Raw genomic sequence first — 22913 nt, forward strand, 5'->3', positions numbered from 1 at the left:
TCCTTCTGCAGGGACAGCAGAAGGACATCCATTGGTCACTGATTGATGTCTGCTGGATAAAATTAACTTGACCTTCTTCGGAGGGCAGGGGTTGCCGTTGGAGGGTGTGGGGCGCCCCCCTAATGTAATGATAGGGGAAATACACCACTTCTACCAGCTGTAAAGCGTATCCCTCACGTGTTTGACTCTAATTAATTGTTTACCACTCCAATAGTGGTAGATTCTTTAAAGAAGACAAACTGCAAAGCTGCTACATCTGTGTATAAAAATCATTAAAATATATTCCCTGGAGTTTCTTCAAAAAGTTGGTTTACTTTCATCCAGATGTCTTTGCTATTTAAAATTTTGAAACATGAAGTAATATAAGCACATCTGTTCCAGCCAGGTTTTCCAGTTAAGTAAGTAAAGCTGCATCCATAATTAGAAAGGTTTTTAAAAGTAAAACAAAGCTAATATATTTGACATATCACTGTTTCCTAGCTTCAAATTCAAGAGCTAACTTTTTATTGGATTAAAAGAAAAAGAAGTTGCTTCTTGCTTTTTAACTGAGCCACACAAAAGGTGTGTGCAAGCTTTGAAGCAACCAGCCGTTTCACTTCCAACCATGAAAGATGTTTACTTAATTTTCCAACTCAGCTAACTGAAATAGAAGAATCTGATAAGAAAACCTCCTCTGCAGTTTTTCTTTTTCTTTTTTTTTTTTAATCCTGCTCTTCTATCTAAGAAATGTCTTTTTCTTGCAATTACATTGTCCACTTAAATCCTAGTAAGAGACAAAAAAAAACCTTATCAGTAGTGCTGTAAAGTAATTAGTGGAGCTGTCTGTTGCAGCAAAGAGCCACATGGACTGACAGGAAACCACAATCAATCTGTATTGATTTCTGAAAGTGGATTTATAGAAAATTCAGACTACAGTCAAGCTGTGATAAAGACATAGTGTGTTCCCCATCGTGTGTGATTGAGCTCTTGCCTACAGTGTCAATCGTATTTTACCTCCTGAGAGCTATAATATACAATTATTCTGGGCCAGTTAAAGAATGAAGCAATCCATTGCCCTCTCGCCAACTGTATGGCAGCAGAGAGACAGACACAAGGAATGATGGTTTGTGAGGCCCATCACACTGTGAAGACAGCGTGATGGGGAGAAAACGATGGCTGATGGTTTTTAACAGGTTGTTAGTGTGGTAAAAGGAGGGAAATGGCTTGCTAATGGATTCTGCTGCTCTGATGTTTCATAAGCAGCCATTATGATTTTCTGTTGGAGAGGCAAAGATGGGATAGAAAAGAGCACTCTCCATTGTTCTGGTCTGTACAAAAACAAGGTGATGGTCATCAGAACAAGGGAGCACAGATTTAGATAAGTCAGCTCATGCTGGGAAATTGCAGGCAGCAAATTGTGAACACTGCGGGGTATCTTATATTCAGTTTTTTAAACCCTGCTGTTAAATAACACCTTTCAGATACACATCTCATTATGTGAGCTTAACAGTTTTTCAATAACATGCCTGAAGATGCCCTTGCGTGAGCAAGGATAGGTGGATTATTAGTTACACGTGACATAAAATGATTGTCAGCATAGCTCATTGTAGACCAAATGGGTGAGTAGAACATGCCTGATGTTTACGTTGTTTTTTGCTGTTCCAATTGGATTAAATTAAGAAATTTACTCTAGGTGACTTCAGAGGAGAACGGGCCAAGGACTTTATGAAAAGACATTGTAAAAGTGGCTTAGGCTGGGTTATAAAGAGCAGAGTAAAAGAACATCAGACTTTACAGTGATCACTTCAAGTTTGTGAATCAGTTTATTAAGTTGGTTAGTGTCCTTATCTGTTTCTGCTGCTGTTGTGTAACTTAAAGCTCATAGGGGAGTAAAAAACACAACTGCTGGATTTTTTTTTCTCATTCACTAGGATGTCCTAGCAATATTTATGATGAAGGCAACATAGACTGGGCTCTTACAAAGAATCTAGGACATGATAGAATATAGGTGGAGGGATGTATCGAATGTACCTGATGTATCCCAAGGTGTTTATTGTGTATTAAATGGCTATATCACGATATTCTAAAAATAAGTTTCTTCATCTTCATTCACTCACCCATTAAGAAAACTCTTGTGTGTGCATGCTTTTTATTCAGGAGAGCTGAGAAAGAAGCATGGGGAAGGCATGTGCATCAGGCAGGTTTACAAGCATTCAGAGATGGAAGTTGAATCTGAGATGTAGAGCTTAGTTAAGAAGAAGACCAGCACAGGATGCATCATGTGGTGGTTGTTCAGGTTACGCAAGGAAGACATTAAGCAAAATGTCTTTATCTGCAAAATATGCTATAAAACCGTTGCTACAAAAGGTGGTAGTACCACAACTTTGTTTTACTGCAAGAAATTTAATCCACCACCACACAAAGAATGTCTCAAATTCTGCATGGAGGCTATGCTAGCAGCTACTAGGCAAGATACAGGATACACCCTGGACAGGTCTCCCAACTATTGCAGGGCCAACACAGACAAACAACCACTCATGTTCACACTTACAATATTTTAGAGAAGATTTATTTTTTTAATTTAAGTAGAAATTGTGTATTGTAGGGCTGGGTATCGTCTTTTGGGTATCGTAATTTCCTGAATCAGCTCAATTTTATTCCCAACAGCTTATTTCGATTCATTTACAGCTAACTATGTAACATCACCTATTTTTCTTGCATATTAAAGACGTTCTCAGATAACTTTTTTTTTTTTTATATAAAACACTGAGTGCAATCAAAATCAGTTATATGGGAGTAATCAGATTACTGTAATAACCTGATCTGAAACATCTAAATTAATTTCCAAAGTACCATAACAATACAGTGCTTCCCCACATTCAGAGCCAGAAAAGCTGTGATGGGGGGGGGGTGGGACAAAAACAAACACAGGACAGAAAAAAACTTAAACTTTTAAATGTCCTGATGAAACGGTTTCATTAAGTGGATTTTCTCTAAATATTCTTAAAGTTTGGATCTCAGATAACGTGTTGATGTTAATAAAACCAACAAAGAATATTGGATCAATTTAAAGCTGCATTACGGCTCAAATTCCTTCAGTGACGGTAAATTCAGCTTGTTCAGCTGTGTGCGTTGCCGTGACAACCGTGATGCAATCAGCCTAACACCGGAGCAGGAAAAATACTCCATCTGCTCCTCACTGGAGCAAGATGCTTCCATCTTCACCTGCCTGAGAGAATTTAGAAAACTCCCATATTTTTGTCTGATTTTCAACTGGTTGGCATGTTTTCCCGTGCGTGCACTCTGTCCTCTGATGGAAACCTGTGTGTGGGCGCATGTGTCTGTGTGTGTGTGTGCTCACTGCTATGGACACAGAGCAGCTATGACATGCCCTCATGTAAACCAGATAAACAGCATCAGACTGATGCTGTTTGATAAAAGGATGAAATGTTAACGTGTTCTAAATTAAATGTGACTTTAAATGACCATATGTGTCTCTGTGCATGATTGCATCACTTCCTGTTGTTGAACGTGACGGGGCTCGTTCGCATTAAACGAGGTCTTAGCGTTTGCTGCTAATAATTCGCTGCAATATTCACTTCACTTTATAAGTGAATGTAATCCACACTGGTGAATGAAAACATCTGTACTTGATGTTATCTTGGCAAGAGAAGCTGATTTTGGATGAAGGCGACACAGGAAACCACTTGTGTGCATATATGCTAAAAAGGACATATAAAAAATCAATCTCCAAGTTTGATGAATCGATATTGGATTTATTTCATTTGAATTGATTCAAATCGATTAATTGATTTTTTTCTTTTTGCACACAGCCCTAGTGTAAAACGATAAAGCCTACAAAATATAGCTATAATAGTTGTTTCCATACCCCCCAATAAAGCGCACCACGGTTTGTTTCCACCAAAGATACAAGGCTATAAAAACACCAAAAATACTTCCATACAACAGAAATGATGCAGGAGTTGTTGTGAAGGGTCTTAATCTCAGCTGATGTCACCCAATCACACACAGAAGTTTCAGGCTTCCAAGAATCCCCATGCTCTGCTTGGCTGTACAGCTTGTCTCAAGCACCAGATAGTTTCAGCTGTCAGCAAAATGAACTGATGGGTGTATCTTGTCAATTCAAAGCTTTAACTCTGTCTTGTATGACGTATCATTTAGTGCATAAACAGCTAAACTTTGAAAATACTTAGACAATGTCGTTCATCTTCTTTACACAACATTAGCCACTTTTGATTGACCTTCTTCTGTTGCTACTTTCTTTAAAATCCTACTTATATACTGTTTAGTTTATGTGTGGTAAAATATGTATAAAAATACTCTGGACATTAGGAGTTATTTTGTTATTCTTCAGACAGAGTCTTGTGACCTTTTCCTGATCTGTATTCAATATTTAAACTGAGCCAGACAGGATATGTTCTGCCTCCAGCTCTCTACCTGCATGAGATTACAGCTGATCCTCTCATCTCACTTGAGAGGAAAAAAAAAACAAATGGGTGTTTCCCAGGATATTGAACAATGCTGTATTTCCTGAAATAAATCAGAATTTGAGAGAACAGCGAATATTACTCTTTCATCAAATCATTGTTTTCCAGCTCACCGTTGTTTCCCTTCTCCTCCTGGAACGCATGAAGCCAGATATCACGCAGCATTTCACTTTTATCTGTCACAGTTCTCTCATGCATGAACAAAGAAGTAGTGGCACATTTCCATAACTGAGATATAAGTCGGAATATTAAAATTCCAATGGTGAGCACATCAGAAAACAGCATCATAGCTGTGGTTTCCTGTGAACCGTCATCTGGCTCGGTCTCTGTATTTGCTCTGCATGCATTTGACGTCTCTGGGTGTGACCTATTAAACACATTATGCATACCTGAGAGGAGAAGAGGAAGATCACTATCTGCTTGCTGCTTGATTAAATTAATCATGTGTGAACTTTTACACACACACTTTCTTTCAGTGTGTGTAATGCTGCATCCAGCTTGCCACAGCTAACTGCCCCATCTCCTCTGGGATTTGCAGATGGGCCCACTTGCACCAGTTGAGAGCAACACAACATTTGCAAATGACTCTCGTGCAAGCATGTCCATGGCGTGGCAGTCAACAAGACAGCAAACAATTAAAGAAGCACTTTTTGTAACTCAACTCTTGTGATATAAAAAAAAGGGCCGTCTTGCTGTTTGAAGGGGGCTCAGAGTTAGTATAAAAGGCAAATGAATTGCCCATGTTTTCCCTCATGCCTCTTTAAATACTGGAACACAAAAAGCTTTTACAGGGAGATAATGTTGCAGGGTTTGCAGAGCAAACGAGATTTTCCCCACGAAAACAAATTCTTTTCAAATCCTCGGGTGTGAGTGGGTGTGTGTTTGTGTAACAAGTGCAAAGCCTGCTGGGATAGGTTCCTGTGAAGCTGCAGCCCCTGCAACTGTTTCAGTGCAGTCGGATGAGCAACTTGAAAGTGTACGGAGGATGTGCACAGGTCTAATTAGGCATTTTTACATCCAAGCCTGCTGATTTGCAAATCGGGCTCACGTCCCATCTTGATCACTTTAAGCTGTTTATGTGCATCTATTCCACATATATTACAGTGGATATGAATAAACGTGAGGGTTCTGATTTTTACATTGCCATTTAATGCAGATGCTAAAAAACAAACACGGCTAGACAGCTGATGTCTGTAAACACTGAACATCAATACCTTTATCGGAGCTTATGGCCAGCACGATATGATCTCCTAATCCTGAGTGCTCTTTTCTTCTTGGCATCCAATTTTCCTGAATTGATGTTCTTGGCCGCACCTTTGTGGATGTTGAGTATTGTGATTTACAGAAAACTAACCACACTGAGGTTGGCATTTTTACAGAAACAAGGGAAATACCTTCTCAAAGGAAGAAACTATGTGAATCTCCAGCATTGAATACTTAAAAGTCAGTGTTGTTTTGGGAGATTGACAGTCAGAAGTTGTATTCAAAGCACATTTCACTGGAAAAATAAAAAAAAAAATTCTCTACCCAGACTCTGTAGCACTTTGATTTTCCTCGATTTTGTTCGCAGTTCAGTTTAGACTTTAAAATCATTGTATTTTGCCTCCACCTGCAGCTTACCTGTCTTCCAACACTTTCTCTCCCTGCCTGTCAATCAAAACTCTACTGACAGCTCAGCTGGCGAGCTCTCGCAGATCAAGCTGTTACCCAGTCAGCATTTGATGGACAGCAATGAGCTGGGGGTGGCGAAGTTTTTACATCAAATCAAACAAGTACCTCATTTTTCACATGACAAGTGAATCTAAATAGAATGTTAATTCAATCCCTGAATTTAGAGTCAACGCGGGTGGCAGTCGAGGTGAGAAGTCTTTTCAGCTTACACTGTTCTCGCTGTATATAGTCTAAGAGGATGCCTTGATTTTCTATGATATTTATTGAAAATCAGTCAGATTTTCTCTGCATGATGGGTGAATGTTTAGATTCTGTTCTGAAAGCTAATATCTATGACTTTCATCACATTAGCATACAGAGAAAGTGGAAAATGAGGTACGTTTGTCTGTTGTGAGCATGATGATGATAAATCATATAGTTCATGTGGATGCAGGGGTGGAGCTGGGGGGACAGAGTGGCACTCACCAGCCCTGAAATCGAATTGGATCAAATTGGTGCCACTTCAGGTGAATAACAGGTCACTGGAGGAGGGAGACAGAAATGTCTTTCCAGACATTGCTGGACCACCAGTGTCACAACTCCAGTCTGAAGTAAATTTATAAGTTGTTTTCCTAATTAGTCATCCTTTACAAAAATTTACATTTGGCTGCAAATTTCTAGGAGAGATTTTGTCCCCGTGCAAGTACAACCACTAATACTATGTAAGGCTATTAACCTAATGTTAGCCTTAAATTACATCTCAGTACTAATCCAGTTTTATGGCAGCACTAGATTATTTCATTGTAATGTAGGGAAACCATGTCATATTTAGTTTTCAGCGAGTGTATTAAGGGACAACACACCAACTCAGTTGGGCAAGGTTTTTTCATTGAAGCTGAAAATAAACTATAAAGGATGTTTAATGAGTACCTCAGTATCCAGGTTACTTATTGTTGACTAATCTGGAGCTACATGATCCAGTTTAACTTAAACAGGAAGCTAAGGGGGCCAGGGCTGCCAACCCTCACGCATTGGATGAGAGATGCACAGTTTAGAGTGGCTTCACACGCTCTCACACCACACCTCTGATTTCTCACGCTGAAATATACATCAAGAGCAATGTCGGCTAATTGGGAGGTTCTGGAGGATTTTCAGTCGGCTGCATTACTCATGGGCCGGTGTCCCAATGAAAAAAAATGAATAAATAAATGTGGTTAAGTAAAAACGGGCCTACAGTTTGATCTAAGTATCTGAGAAGAATAAATAATAGTGATGTGCGGATTAGCACTGAAATATTTATTCCTCCTATACCAACATTTATATAACTAAACTTTCAGGATAAGTAGGAACTACTTCTGCTTCCCTAGGTGCAGCTAGGGAAGAGACAGATGTCTTTTGGTGCTGCAGGCAGGTACTATCAGAGGGAGATAATGTGTAGCACTGACTGTCACTGGTTTTTGGAGAAGTGATTTATGTCTGCCTGATGCTAGGTTTAAGCTTTTGTTTTGATGTTTAAACAACAGGAGTTCCCTGCAATCTTAAAACTAAGTTTTCCTATTTTGTTCACATGTGCAGTAATATTAGCCACTCTGTAAACAAACAGTGTGACGTCAGTAAGAATGGTCTGTAGAGGATGGATGGATGGATGGGTGGATGGGTGGATGAATCAGAAAGCTGTCCAGCCTTCATCTTCTAAGATACGGAGTTTACAGTAAGACAGGAGGTACAAAACAAAACATGACTCGTGTTTGTTGGTGTATCCTAGCAAATGGCTTATTGTATAACAATCATATTTACTGAACCTTTCAGCTCCACTTTAACATTGTAACATCAGTACTGGAAAAGATGAGCATCATGAACCACGTGGTCCTCAGTTTCAGACACAGCAGCAGGTCCATCGTCACGTCCAGATGAACACTGAGCTCATGGAGGCCGTTAAGTTATTCAGTTTAAAATCAGTCTGAAGTTGGTTTTTGTTCTATTTCTTGCTCTGTCACTTTCTCGCTTTCTTTTCCAATAATGTCCTATTGTCTTTTTTGTTTTTTTGTTTGTTTTTTTTTGTTTGTTTGTTTTTTTGCTGAATGAGCCATGGTGCACGTTTAAAACAGCCAGTTTGTTGATATCCAGTTGCTGCTGTGCCACACAGTGCCACAAAACAGCTGGAACCTGATGCTCTGGTCTGGAACACAACGTGCAGTTGCTGCAAGGAAACAACATTTCCAGGAATGTACATCATGAATGTCAGTTTTCCATCAAAAGAATTCAGAATCGCAGAGTTTTAGTCTAGAAACTTATGTAGTATGACTTTATCATGAGCCATAGTAGAGGTTGTTTCATTCTGATCTTAAAAAAATTGTGTAATTAATCTCTTTGTTACAGCAGTACATGATGCTGGTACCGTTAAACAAAGTAAGTAAAAACAACCTTAGGTTGTTTTTAAACATGACTTTACGTGTTGTGGTTATTATAAAAAGCAAACTCTGGTTCTAGGAGAGGATTGTGGTAGATCAGGACAGACTCATTTCTGTATTCCTGTTTTCTGTGTTTCACTTTGTCCCTGCAAACATGACTCATAGCCGACTGAAAACCAGCCGATTCTGGTCACGGTCTGAGTGATCGGTACATTCCCACCCAGCACTACATGATGGATAAAAAATTAAAAGTCTAAAGCTGCTTTTTCTGCACAGTAGTGAATGGTTTTCTGCATGTTCATTATTCAGACCTATTTACAATGTTTGAGTTGGTAATATAAGACTGGTATTCAGTGTTTGCCTGAAGAAATTCATTTTCTCACTGGTCCAAATTAAATTGATTTTGAATTTTTTAACATTTATACTTACAACTTTAAATACATTTATTCAAACTTCAGCCTCTTTATTTTTGTTCACCTGTGTGAAGTTGTTCACACTCAGTCTGGACTGAATGCAATCTAACTGCAGTGGTCGTGACTGCATCCCTGTCTCAGTGCATGCTGGGGGTGAAGAGCCTCTCCACAGCGTGCAGCATCCAGCCTGCTGAGGTAATAGCCCTTCAATTCTGCATGAAGTGATTGGAGGACAAGGCGAGCCTCTCTGTCACCCAGCAGAGCGACCCGTTTTGTATCCATTAGCTTGTGGGGAGTCTGATGCCCACGGATCTATAGAAGGATTTATGCGTGTGTGTGTTTTTGTGTGTGGATGGGGAGCTGTCTCAGTGTCTGAGCTAATAAAAGAGTGTGTCTCTGCAAGCTGATATGACAGAGCTCAGGGTCGCCTAGTTTACGGATGCCCAGGGATGAATACCTTCTGTCACAACCCCTTTATTCTCCTGTTCTCCTCACCACTCCGTCTGCCGTTCCTCCTCTTCATCACTGTCTCATACCTCACTCAGCATCCCGTCTGCACTGTTACTTTGCTCTTGTGGGTCTTTGGCTTCACTTCTGTCGTCACTTTTTTGTTTTTTGTTTTTTTTTCGTTTTCACCCACTTCCGCTGACATTTTATAAGTCTGAGAGCACTTACATTATATTTAATGGTATTTGTTCATATTTTTAAGACTCTTCTCAATGCAGCAATTTTGGTTTTGTTATTTTATGAAGATTTGTTGAAAAAATGAAATTTCTCTCCAAAACTTTCCACCTTTGTGAGGCATCCTTATCTCATTTTATGTTGTCTATGAGTTTGTGTTCGCGCTGAGTGTAAGTACAGTTGCAGAGGTTGTGATGTGGAGCCAATATTCCAACCAAAGACTGTCACAGGACAAAGTTTTACACTCTTCACTACCACAGTGCAGTCCAGGTTTCTGCCAGACCAGATAATGAACAGGACAGATCAATACAGCCAAACTTTTGTATGTTAATCCAGCTTGTTGGCCGAGTTTAAGTGAAATTTAAAAACTTGGATCAAGCTTGGGATCACCTTGGAATATATAAAATATTTAAGATCAAATGGAAAGTGACAGATCAGAGAACAGAGTTTTTTTTTCTATTTTATAAAATGAGCGATTCACATGTGTAAGTGTGCACCAAAATCAGAACTCGCATGCACCAAAAATATTCCTATTTTTAACAGCCTTTCACATGCACGCCCACAGGTTTAACCTTTGTAGTTCACAGTCCAACTGAAAAGCTGCAGAAAGAGATCAGCCTCATCTCTTACTGTCTTTACACCCACTTTAATATGCAATTCAAAGCTGATATTGTACAGTGGTTTTGAAAAACTGCTGAGCATTGATTGGTCAGAGATTTATCACCTGCAAACGTAAACAACTCTCTACAGCTACACACACACTGAGACACGTCCTTGTTCTGTGAAGTTGTTAGAATGTCTATTGAAAAATTCCTGATGGAGCTCAGCTCTTATGCTCTCTAGCAGGAGATATTGAAATAACTATTCTGTACTCCTCACTTGCTAGTCACTTTGGATAAAAATGTCTCTTCAATCAGTGTAATGTAATAATCACACACAGTGGAGTTGTGTGTTTTTGTTTGTGGTGCTGCAGCTTCACACACACACTAACACTTCACCATAGAGAAATGAGGGGAACTGATACTGAGCTGTAGGGTAGCATGTAATGAAAAGGCGTAATTTAGAAGACATGATGGTGATGATGATAATAATAATAATAATGATAATACATTTTATTTATAATGTGTTTTACATAAATAAAAATCTGAAAGTACTACGGGCTTAACAGAAAAGAAACAGTAGACACAAAAACAAACGGAACATAATTAAAATTTTCTAAGAAAATCCACATTGAGTAAAACAGCTTTTTTTTAAAGTAATCTAAAAATCTAAAAAAGTAGTAGTAAGAAGAAATGTCTTAAAGGGGTAGTGCACCCTAAAATGTGTTTCTTTTAGCTGTTGACAACATAGTATTACTTAATTGTCCTTTTTTTAAAAAAAAAAAAAAAAAAAAAAATAAGGAAACCCCTTTATTGTTGATAAAACTTGTAATTTTCAAATTTCTTTTAAAGAAACAGAATTTTGTTAATTAAAAATGGCTCAAAACACCCCTTACAAAGTAAAACCAGGTTTTGTTTTTTGTGATAAAGAGCAGTACTGGTGCTGCTCTACATCACGAAAAAAATTTAAAAACTTCCCAGCCCCTCCCTCCAGATGCAGATAGGCGGATCCCCACCTTGCAGTCATATAAAACCACGCCCACCAGTACGTATGAACGGATGCGGTGTAGATTTGCTATTTCAGACTTTTATTCTTTCAGAGTTTCTGATGAAATATTCCTGCAATGGGACGTATTTGTGCTTTTGAGGGGTGTAAAAGTAACACCGGACTTTATTCTTTACCTGCTGATCCTCATCTGGCGACAGACTGCAGCTCAAATCGTAGCAGCAGCAACTTACAGCAGCTGCAACAACCTGCTGTGAGTCCCCACAACTTTCCAGAGCTGCTGACAGGCCAGCGTAACAGCGTTAATGGCTCAGACTGATACGGTTCAGGACCACCTTGTTCATGTGTAGCTGAGAAGATTCTGGAGGGGAAAAGTCTTCCACCTCAAAGACCGTTCTGTGGCGTAGGTGCCTTGTGAATCTCACTTTCCATCTTTCTAGTGAGCTGAGCTGCTGTCCATTTCTGCCTGTGTATCCCGACCCATCCACTCTCCCCTCCCTGATGCAAAACGTAGGGGGTGAAGTTACACTTTAAGTCCTTCGTTAAAACTGCCTGTGGGTCCAACCGATGGCGGGGCAGAGTTTAGAGTTTACCTCAGAGTTCTGACTCAGAGGTGAACAGACAAAACCAAACATGGTGACGATGGAGATCATGATTTATATAGCGACATAAAAAGAGGCAGCGCAGCAGATGGTGGTGATCTGTGCATCCAGCACAGCTTCTTCTTCTTTGTTCCTTTCCCTGGTCATACATCATCTATATTGCTCAACACTGCCCCCGTGGTTTCCAGTGGTACAGCTCTGTTTGCTGCATCAGGGAACGCATCCACAAGAGCCCTGAAAACAGAACAAATAATGCACATAAAGGATGCAGGAGACAGACGGAAGGCTCTGTATCTGCACAAATGTGCCAGGAAGGCCATTCCACAGATGTGGGGCATCATCACACAAGGCCCTATCCCCCATAGTGCTCAGCTTGGTTCTTGGAACATAGGTTCAGTTTGAGTAAGAGTAGCAAGGTAAGGGGGTTGGTGGGAATAGCAGTTCTTGAGGTATGGAGAGGTGTTTCCATTTAGACACTGGTGAGGAAGAAGAGACACCTTATATTCAACAATAAGAGAGATGGGATGTCAAAGAAGGATGTGTAAAAAGTTAATATTTCTACACTCTCATCAGGATCCTAGATGCAGAGTTCAGGATTTACTGAAGTCTCTGTAACTCTTACTAGAGACTCCAATAAGAAGTGCACTAGAATAGTCCAGTATGGAAGAGACAAAGCATGGACCAGGATAACCTAACCTGAAGCAATTCATAAAGGAAATGATAAAGAAATTTAAGTTTGCCTTTTTGAAGTAAAGCAGGTTGTCACCTATATAAATATTATGGGATATCAGATTACATTTTGTAAGTTGTCTTTCAATAATTAGAAAACAGATTGCATAGAGTCTCGTCAGTGTCTGCATTTTAGCTTTTTTTTTTTCATTAGTTTGGCTATCTTGAATCCACAGCAGAACAAACACACACAAGCACACACATTTCTTCATACTTTCTTGTAGGTCCTGTATAATACACACACCTTCACCACTCTCCACTTTAATTCCTCCTGAATTTCATGATCTACCCCCTGCTGTGAAGAGAAGTTCAGGCCCAATTAATTAATGATGAAGTTAATCAGACACATCACTGGACAAAAAACACTTCTCTGCCCATCTGTTCTGGAAAATCAAGAAATCTACACAGAAGCTTTTAGTTAATGCAGACTGCATTAACTAAAAGCTTCAGTATGAATGGCTGATATCAACTGATAATGGGAGGCAAAATGAGTGAACCTAAAGCTCTTTAAAACTTTTGATGATTCATAGTGCTTTTATGTCCAGGAAAGTGGGAACACAGAACCATTTACAGTACTTTTTGAGTGCCTGTTATGAAGCTGTGAAGGGACTTGGAGGAGGTGGCGTTTTACCTACCAGAGCATAAAGCATGTTATTGCCAAAGGTGAAAGTTCTGCTCTTCAAACTAATAAAAAAGCAATTCAGCTCAGGAAGGACAGGACATATTTCATAGTCTTGTTTTGAGGACATAAAATATTTTTAAAATAAAGCTTTTTGACAGGTGTAAATCAGAACGTTAAAGTTGAACTGAAAGTACATTTAAGTATACTGACTTAGAATGGAAGTGGTGTATTTACACCATAATATTGTGACATTGTATTGTTAATGTTACCCACACAACATTGCACACAGAAGGTTAAATACATGGAAGAGCAGGACTCAAGAACATGACCTAAACTCATCTTGTGCTTGATTTGCATTCTGTTTCCTTTAAGTTTTAATAATGAAAGCAATTAAAGGCACAACAAATGATATTTAAGTTTTCTTGCATTATCATGGTGAAGGCCGCCCAGGCAACCACACACATTGAGCCCAGTCTGACTTTATTTGTAATACTTACCATTTCTTTTATATTTCACGTTTGTATTAGCAGGTTTGGCTGGGGTGGTTAACGGATTTTAGTTGACTCATTCTTGTCACCTTGTTAATGTGGTTTACTTTCAGTTAATATGCATTTTCTGTGAGTTACCAGCAGAGATGCCAGTAACGCGTTACAAAGTAACGCGTTACTGTAATCTGACTACATATTTTAACAAAATATAATCTAACGCGTTAGGATGTCCTACAATGTAATCAAATTACCGTTACTCTTCATATTCGTCCTGCGTTACTTCGGCACTCCCCACTCCTTTCACATATGATTTGAAATCAAGCGCCGTGGACGAAAGTGTATTTATCTAACTCAACACACCTTCTCATTAACGGTGGTACAGAAATTTTATGTACTCGTAAGCATGCAGCTACATTTCTTCGCTGAAACTTGACCTTTTTTAAATCGACAAACACAAATCATTCACTGCACATGACTTTAGAAAAAAATATGATATAGAAACTTATTACCCTGGTGCATGATGGGAGGTCCGCCTCTCCACTTCCCTCATCAGAACCTATTCCAAACCGAATTGATTTTTTTTTTTTTAATAAGTCCGTTACTATTTCATTATTTTCTCATGTGTAAAAGTAAAACATAATGCAGATTTGTCTTATGCTTAACGAGAGATGTTGCTTTATTTTATTGTTATTCATTTGAATTAATGTATATGATGGTAGGGAAGAAGCACTGAATGATTTACAAAGTTAATAAGAGACTGACTATGTTCATAGAAGGTGAAAAACAATTAAAAGTTACAAGTTGCAAAACATTGTAAAGTCACCATTCGTAACTAATGCACTTTCAGTAAAGTATATGCGAAAAAAAAATCGATTGTCATTTTTTTGTTTGGGGGGTTTTAACTAATAAAGTAACTAGTAATCTAACTTAGTTACTTCTAAACCTTAGTAATCAGTAAAGTAACTAGATTACTTTTTAAAGAAGTAATCAGTAATCAGTGGTCAGATTACTTTTTCAAGTAATCTGTGGCATCACTGGTTACCAGTTCCTGGGGAAGTTGCTGTGTGGGAGGCCCAAGCCTGCTAAGAGAGTCCCAGCTGAGGTGGATCTCCTTTGATGAGGCTGTGGTCTAATTGGACTCATCCATCTCACAACAAGATAGTGGTAGAGGTGTTTAGATTTTCTATTGTTTTTTCTTTACTTTGTTTATTCTTTATGTAGAATTATGATTATTTAGATTTGTTTCCCTAATGATTTAAGAGTCTAAATTGTTTAAGATCTGTTGTGAATCAGTTAAGTTGATCAGCTAGTGTATATAGTTTCCCTTGTTTCTTACAAAAACCTCCTGTGTGCTCTTCATCCTTGGTCTCGGTCCCTCATAATCGTTGATTGTTTTGGTAAAATTGAGGTGGGTCCACCCTAATCCACTCCGCCAAGTCCTTGCTGTATCTCAACTCAACATACACAAACAAGAGGGAAATTTGCTGCTCTTGTCATAACGGCAAGTTATCAGTCGAAACCACCTGCCTAAGAACTTCTAGGATCTTGTTCCACCAAAACATTGGGGAATGAAGTTTTGAGGTATCCTGTGGTGTTGGCAGCAGAGTCCTGATAGATTATCTGGTTCAGATCTGTAGACCTGGACCGTATTACTAAAGATTCTGTGAATCCTCTCAGAGAACTCCTAACCTAAAAATTCCTAGCAAGGAGTCTTAGCTTAGGAGTGATTCCAGAACATTTTCAGAGAACTCTGAGGAATGGACAGAAACTCCTATCTTAGTGAGGAGGTGTGGTTGACCTTGTTGCTAGGTATGAGTCATCATTTCAAAAGCTGTGTTTGGTTGATCCTAAAAGCTAGACACACCTTTGGTGAAAATGGGCATAGAATGGACCATCAAATCAAACTTAATCATAGAATCTAATCTATATATAAACTGTGTAATTATAAATAATAGTTTACATAAAAAGAATATCTTTTCTATAAATGGTAAGCTATACTTTAAAATTGTTCTACATAAAATGTAGAAACTCAGACCCACTTGCACAGTATTCACATGCTGATAATTCTGTTTATTTGCTCACATTTAATTGCCACACTGGTAATTGTTACACTTTCAAATTTGAACATTTCAACTCCATTTTGTATTAACGAGGGTAAAATGGCTCGCTTCCATCATTGTCTGTGACTGGTGACCGGCCTATAAGAAGCAGTGTTGGTTGGCATTCACATCTACCACAAACCAGTGAACAGCAGCTGGACAGAGAAACAGCGTTTGCTCCTGGCTCAGTTGGTCAATGAGCATTAAAGTGTTTGTGAGGTATATTTCACGAAAAACCACAAACATGATTCCTGCACAATCCAATCTGTAACGTTTAATTAATTCACTGTCATCCAGTGTTTGGAGAATGTCTCTCTTGCCTCTTCTGTCCGCCTTTTTGTCCTCTGCTTAGGGAACTTCTATCTGAAAAGGCCTCCTCCCTGCTCTTAACAGATCTCACCTTAGGAGCTCTCTTAAGAGCTAAGATTCTTTAGGAATAGCTTTTTTCTTTACTAAGACCTACTCTTCACTTTTAGGGGAAATTCTAAGAACACCTGATGATTCTGTGAATTTTCTTAGAATATTTAGGAACGCGGCCCCTGGTCAACACGTTGGTCTCTTTGGTTGTTTTCAGTTCCTGCACTTTCCTCAGGTCACAGCAGGGAGTCTGCTCTTAAGTTAGCAACCTCTGGGTTCAGATGCTTTCAGTTTTTAATTGGAAGCAACTAGAATTTGGTTATGATAGCCTGATTCCTATCACTTAGCCTACTGTAGGTCGTCCCAAATGCTGTGATATATCCAACATACATATATCCAATAAGACTGGTAATAATTTGATTTTGCAAAACTATAACTGTGTTCAACAATACTAATAAGAACATGGGTGTGGGAGAACGGTGGAGTTACACTTTGGTCTGTAGTAAAAAGGGATTTTTAGTTTTGTTTTTGTTTTTTTTGTTTTTTCTTATTAGCAGTCAGTTAGTTTTCATCTGGGTTGCACATGAATAATTGTTCAGGGTTGAATATTGAAAATAAATGCTTATAGACCACTAAACTTTTCCAACTTTGGTGTCCTGTAACAACAGCTAATTCAGCTTCCGTCTTGTATCCCACTTTAAATATTAATTTATAATGAAGTGAAATACAAATACGAAAAAATAAAATAAAATAAAAAGGTATGCTTTGAAAAGTTCATACTTTTATCTGCTTTTTTTGGGACCATAATTATTTAAAGGAAATGTTGCTCAAGGTTTGTTTTTTTGTTTTTGTTTATTGATTGTGAACATCTATTTAATTTATTGCTATTTTTCTTACCTTTTTAGACTCAGTTTTTCTTTATTAGGCCCAAAAATAAACTTAATAAACTTAACTGACCTAAATTTACTTCTATAATGTCCTCTTGGGTTTCTTTGCTGAATCAGCCATGGTGCATGTTCAAAGAAGCCAGTGTGTTGATATCCAGTTGCTGGTGTGCTGCGCTGCTGTAAAGGAAAATACAATTGTCATGTGATGGTTTGGGCTGGAAAAAAGAAAGCTGTGGGTACAGTTTCTCAGCTTCTAGATGCTGCAGGACAACTTTATCTCCAGGAATGTACATAATGACTGTCAGTGTGCCATCAAAAGCAGTCAGAAGCACAGAGTTTTAAGATTGGAAAGTTATACACAGCTTGGTTACAGCTTCAGCCTAAGCTTTCACTTATTAGTCCATGGAACACATTTACATGACATTACAATTAAATACTGACAATTATCATGTTGGTCCTGCCAAAAGCAAAAGAAATGCATAAAAACACGTTTGCCTGCCCAAACTTAAAAACACACTAATATACCCCAATAATGAGGTTGGACGCTCAGCTTCCATCTTTTAAGGCATAACTGTGTTTTGAACAGAGCCAAATAAATAAAAAAAAAAAAAAAAAGCTACTTTCATTCACATATTTGTCTTTTTCTTTGTCTTCTATTTGGTCAAATGTGTCTGCGCTAATAAAATCACCAGGTAACTTACAGACAATGCCTGTGCACGTACTTACATGCACAATGATCTCCCACGGAGAAAGTTAGAAGCTGCAGAAAATCGAATATGTTTTTTACACGGTCCACTTTCTTTAAAGGCTTAATTGCCCTCCTGTGCATGAATACTGGGACAAGGACAGTGGTCTAATAAAAATGGCCAGGTCAGCTATAACCAATAGCTCAGGTCACATTTGTATGTACAGTAACTATGACTAAAAACAAACAATACCAGAGTATCCAGCTTTGATAACATTAACAATAGCTATTGCACACTAGTAATGTTTCTTAAAATCCCATATCTGTATTCATTTTAATGGAAAACTGGCTGTTGTGCTTTTCCAATGTGTTCCTGTATAAAAATTTTAAACACAACTCAGTTCATAAATATTTTACTGACCCAAATGATTGGCATTGCGAGTCGGTCAACAACATGCATGCAAATTCTGTCAAAATTTGGCCCCAAGTGTGGCAGTGACTGCAGGCAAGAAAGGCCTAATGAGCCGAAATAACCACAGGCTGCAGGTCTGTCTTCACACAATGTTCCAAATAATAATAATAATAATAGCAATAATAATAGATGCTACCAAGTAAGTAAGCTTTGTTTTGTTTTCTAATGGGCTGTTTACGCTGAGGCCTCAAGCATCTTCTCTGTCCTGATTGTTTACCACCACACACGGAAAGCAGCTTAGTGCTGCACATGTGGGGCAGGAAATTCAGCTGCCACGCTCATTAAAAAAAACAAGTACTACAGCGGTCACGTGTCTGGATTTGTATTTTCCCCTGCAGAAATAGATCGACATGCCAGCCAGAGTTAATTGTGATGACAATAAAAAATCCTGTTTCCTCAAATTGCACTTGTGCTCCATCCTTTTCTCCCCACACCTCATACATTGTTCTACATTATTCTTCCAACTCTCAGCAAACAGGTTTTGTTTGATGACTACAGAGCTTACTTAACATTTGGTCACAGTCATTTTTCCTCGGAAGACACAGTGAATAGAGCTGAATGGTACTCATTTGTCATTATAGTTTTCAACAGTTTTTGTAAGGAAGCTTAAAAAAGTATCAACACAGTGGTTAGTGATGATGCATGGAGAGAACTGCTAAAGAGAAAACTTGAGAATATTTTTTTAGTGTTTACGCAACTTCCCCCTTTTCTGTCTGCAGACACCCCTCAGAAGGATGGTGAAGATGCAGCATCTTCATCAGACGGTGTCTCTAACCCCGCCTCTTCACTCTTCAGCCACTGGGGTCACGACCTGGGTCCAGAGAGTCGAAGGGTTGCCCTCAAGAAGTTCCGATACTACGGATACAACAGCTACCTTAGTGACCGCATCTCCCTCACTCGGCCAATTCCAGATTTAAGGCCAGACGGGTCAGTCAGTTAATTAGTGCAATGATTAAGTCATTTAGAGTTATTATAGTGTGTAATTCTGGTAAAAATCCTGTAAATCCATATTTTTTTCTCCCATAGATGCAGAAACATGTCCTATTCATCAGACCTTCCTCAGCTCAGCGTCATCTTCATCTTTGTAAATGAGGCTTTGTCTGTGTTGTTACGCTCCATCCACACAGTCATTCAGAGGACTCCAGCTCATCTGCTCAAAGAGATCATACTGGTGGACGACCACAGCACCAGCTGTAAGAAACTTTAACCTTACTCATAATCTATATTTTTGTATTTCTGCTTAGTCACTATGACACTTAATTCATTTCCTTAAATCTAAATGTACCTCAAACACATTTTAGACTAATTTATAAATCCAGGTATCACCTGGAGAACAGTTTAACCCTTTATGCCCCAAACCATGAAAAAATGGTAAGAAAAGTCCAATTCTTTTTTAATATGAGTTTTTATTTGGCCTTTTAACAAAATGTAACAAAAAAATGTACATTTTTCTACCATTTATTACCATGTGATATTTTAAAATATTATAATGTGGTTTTCTCTCTTAGAGGAGAGAAGACAAGTATCACATTGTGTTTAACAGGATTTTAAGCAAAGTTTATACCATAAATTGAAGCAAAATGTCTCAGAAACTGTATGTAACAAATATGTCACGTCGGGCTCTAATGGGTTAAGTTCAGCTAAAGATTTGTTTTCTATTGGAAAATCTGTCACTGATTTTCTGCAGTTTTTATTGCAAACCTGTACATGAGTGGAACCTACACCAGGTGGAGAATGAGTTATTCTTTCCTCTACTTTTATTAGAACTCTGTAGCCTCAGATTTCCCAGGGGTAAGCTGGCAAAAATGTCAAATAGTGTGTTCGTCTCAGCCTGTGTGGTCATCCTAATGTTGGTGTGATACACAGAAGAGAATCACGAAGGCAACAGGACTAGTTTGTTTAGATAAAGGAAAATCTGTCCTCTATGTATGTGTTTATATGTTATAATAGATATAAGTTATAATTCATAATTATATAAAATGCTCTGGAAACACTCAAAGACACCCCTACCTCACCACTACGGCTTGCAATCTTTAGCTTCAGTGATCACCATCCCTGAATACTCTCATAGCTTTCAGTCAGTAATAAAGAAGCTAATTTACAAAGGTTAGCTCAAATCATTTTTATGGCTACCACTAGAGTAAAATATGTTTGAAGTATTTTCTACCAGACTGCATATTGTTTGCCTCATTACCCTCAGTTGGTGCAGGTCAGCTGCTTCTCTCAGTACCTTCATGTCCGTGGAGACAGGAGCCTTTTCCACAACTGAAACTTTGGACTCATATTCTTTTCAGCTTAGTTTGTTAACAATCTCAGAGGCGTATTAATGATACAAAGAACTTGGTGTAATTAAAGTATTCTCAGCAACATTTTTTATCTTTAGATTAACTTGTCCTCTGCTTTCCCATCTAATGTCTTACTCAAGATTTTACACCCATTCCTTCTGATACAGAGAGCCTTTGGAAGACACACAGATGGCCAGTAAATGTGCTTTTACAATACTGCTAAATAGCAAATTCAACCACAGGAATAGAAATTTCTCAGTTGTAGGAGTCATACTGCAGACAGAGTGAAACAAGAGAATGCTACAGGGGATTTTAGTACTTTTTTTTTTTTTTTTACTACCCACACATTTAGCTATATTGCTCATTCCACAGAAGCACGATCCTGACAAGTTATACCTCGTTGTAAAGGTGGCTAATCAGGCTTTCCAGTGATATATAACACAATACCAGTTGGTATTATTAAAGCAGAGAAATAACCAAAGAAAAATTTCCTTACATCTATGCCAAGTCTATAAATGGAGCTTATAATAGGAAGTTTGAATCCGCCTTTTAGTAAATAGTTATGTATTTCCAGTGCCCTACTAACAGAATAATCTCTCATTCTCACACCTCATAATATGCTATAGGATGGTTTAGTATGTTTTTTCCAGCCAGTGTCATCATTCATCCTCTGTAGCAATGTTTATTATTCAGCTGTTTTTAACAATGGGATTGTTAAGATAATATCGACTAACTGTAGCCACATGATGTAGCAATTAAGCATTAAACTGAATTCAGTTTTGTTATGCACATTTAAATAAAAACAAACTATACAGATCAAAATCTGCACCAAATGGCTGAAATGGATGAATGATGTAAGTGACAGGTTAACCTGTCCTTTTCAGCTGTGATAACACTGCTGCTAAATCAAGAGCCGATTAAATTCACTCCTGTTTGATTAAGAGAGGTTTTCTTAAAAGCAAATATCAAGACTGACTCACTGTCTGTATTTTATATCCAAGTTTTCCTGGTTTTTTTTTTTTTTGGTTTTTTTTGACAGTGCACAAGATTTGGACACACACTACTTATAAAAGGTTTGAAGTTTCAACTTTAAGGTGGAATGTATTGGGAAAACTTAAAAAGTTCATCCTACATTGACTTTATATCATGAATGTAAGGCATTTACCCTGAGCTAACTGCAGCAGTGGGTATACCATGATATAAAATGTCAATGTCTTAATAACTTGTCTTGTGTTTAGCATCGTCTTGGTCTGGTGATGTCAAAATGTGAACAAAAGAGGACTTTTTTTTAACCTTTTGTCCAGTATGATATTTTATACAGTTTCTGAGACCTTTTGCATCACTTAATGGTAAAAACTGCTCAAAACCCCTAGCTCAAAAAGGTTAGTTTTGTCTTCTTTCTTAATATAATAAAGGTAAGACTGGAAAATTAATCAAAACTGGCATTCAGAACTAATAATTGATGTAATCTTGCCAATCTCAATTATTTAAATTATTTTTCTTTAATATATGGTTTTATAAATATTCATTAAATGACCATATATATTTAAACTGTGTGTAAGCAGTTTTCACTTATTTTAAAATCAGTACGATAAAGTTAATCAGACACATCATCTGACACAATATCAATATCGCCTGGCAACTGCAGTCTTCTTCAAAAGTGTCTTCTTCTGAGGAAGACTGCAGTTGCCAGTCAACACATGTCAAGGTAAAATAAACATTCAGCAAACGAACAAACAAACATTTTCTATCTTAAACTTTGTTTAAAAGAAGAAAACCTTTAATATCTTCTCAAAACCCTGTTTTTACACAATCTGATACTTGTCTGCTGCCCCCTAGTGGATACCTTTTGCATTACAATCATTTTTATGTATCAGTAAAAATACAAAAAATATTTTTAATTACTTTTTACATTTTTTAAATGGCTAAATAAAGACTTTAGATTAAAATAAATCTCCCATTATTCTTGGGTTGGGCTTTGAAGGGCTAAATGCAAGGTTACCATTAGATATGCACCTCTGTCATTTAGCAGATGTTTTCTCCAAAGCGACTTGCATCTGAAAGTGGTTGGGCAGTCGCGTTAAGGGTCTTGCCTAATGTCATCTGTGTGATCATCTTTACAAGGAATCAACTGGAAGGTGTTAATATTCGTCCCTTGTGGGTTTCGAACTCGGGTCATGCTTCAGACACTTCTTTGAGCTTTAACATCTTGTTAAAGAACAGCTTGTTGTACTGCAAGTATTTAAACACTGAACAGTTGTACATGTGCATTTAAAAGTTCAAAGAAAGTCAAATTAAGTTCACCTGTAAAGGTTAATAGTGCACCTTAGATACATTCTGACATCACAGAAAAAGGCGAATATCCCGAACATTTTGTGAGTAATGAATGTGTTTATTAGTTTTGTTACTGATGAATGAAAATTTTCAAAAACAGCTACAG

General features: G+C 38.0%; 1 protein-coding gene across 3 annotated transcripts in view; it reads left to right on the forward strand.

The window, feature by feature from the left end:
- LOC121647915 (polypeptide N-acetylgalactosaminyltransferase 18-like) overlaps positions 1-22913 on the forward strand; it is a 209589-nt gene that overhangs the window by 90040 nt on the left and 96636 nt on the right. For all 3 annotated transcript variants that reach the window (XM_041997737.1, XM_041997735.1, XM_041997736.1), the window contains exons 2-3: positions 18908-19115; positions 19215-19381. In XM_041997737.1, coding sequence (XP_041853671.1) covers positions 18908-19115; positions 19215-19381 — 375 coding nt within the window. The remainder of the gene's footprint in view (positions 1-18907; positions 19116-19214; positions 19382-22913) is intronic.

This window comes from Melanotaenia boesemani, chromosome 10, assembly GCF_017639745.1.
Source record: "Melanotaenia boesemani isolate fMelBoe1 chromosome 10, fMelBoe1.pri, whole genome shotgun sequence".
Taxonomy (NCBI): Eukaryota; Metazoa; Chordata; class Actinopteri; order Atheriniformes; family Melanotaeniidae; genus Melanotaenia; species Melanotaenia boesemani.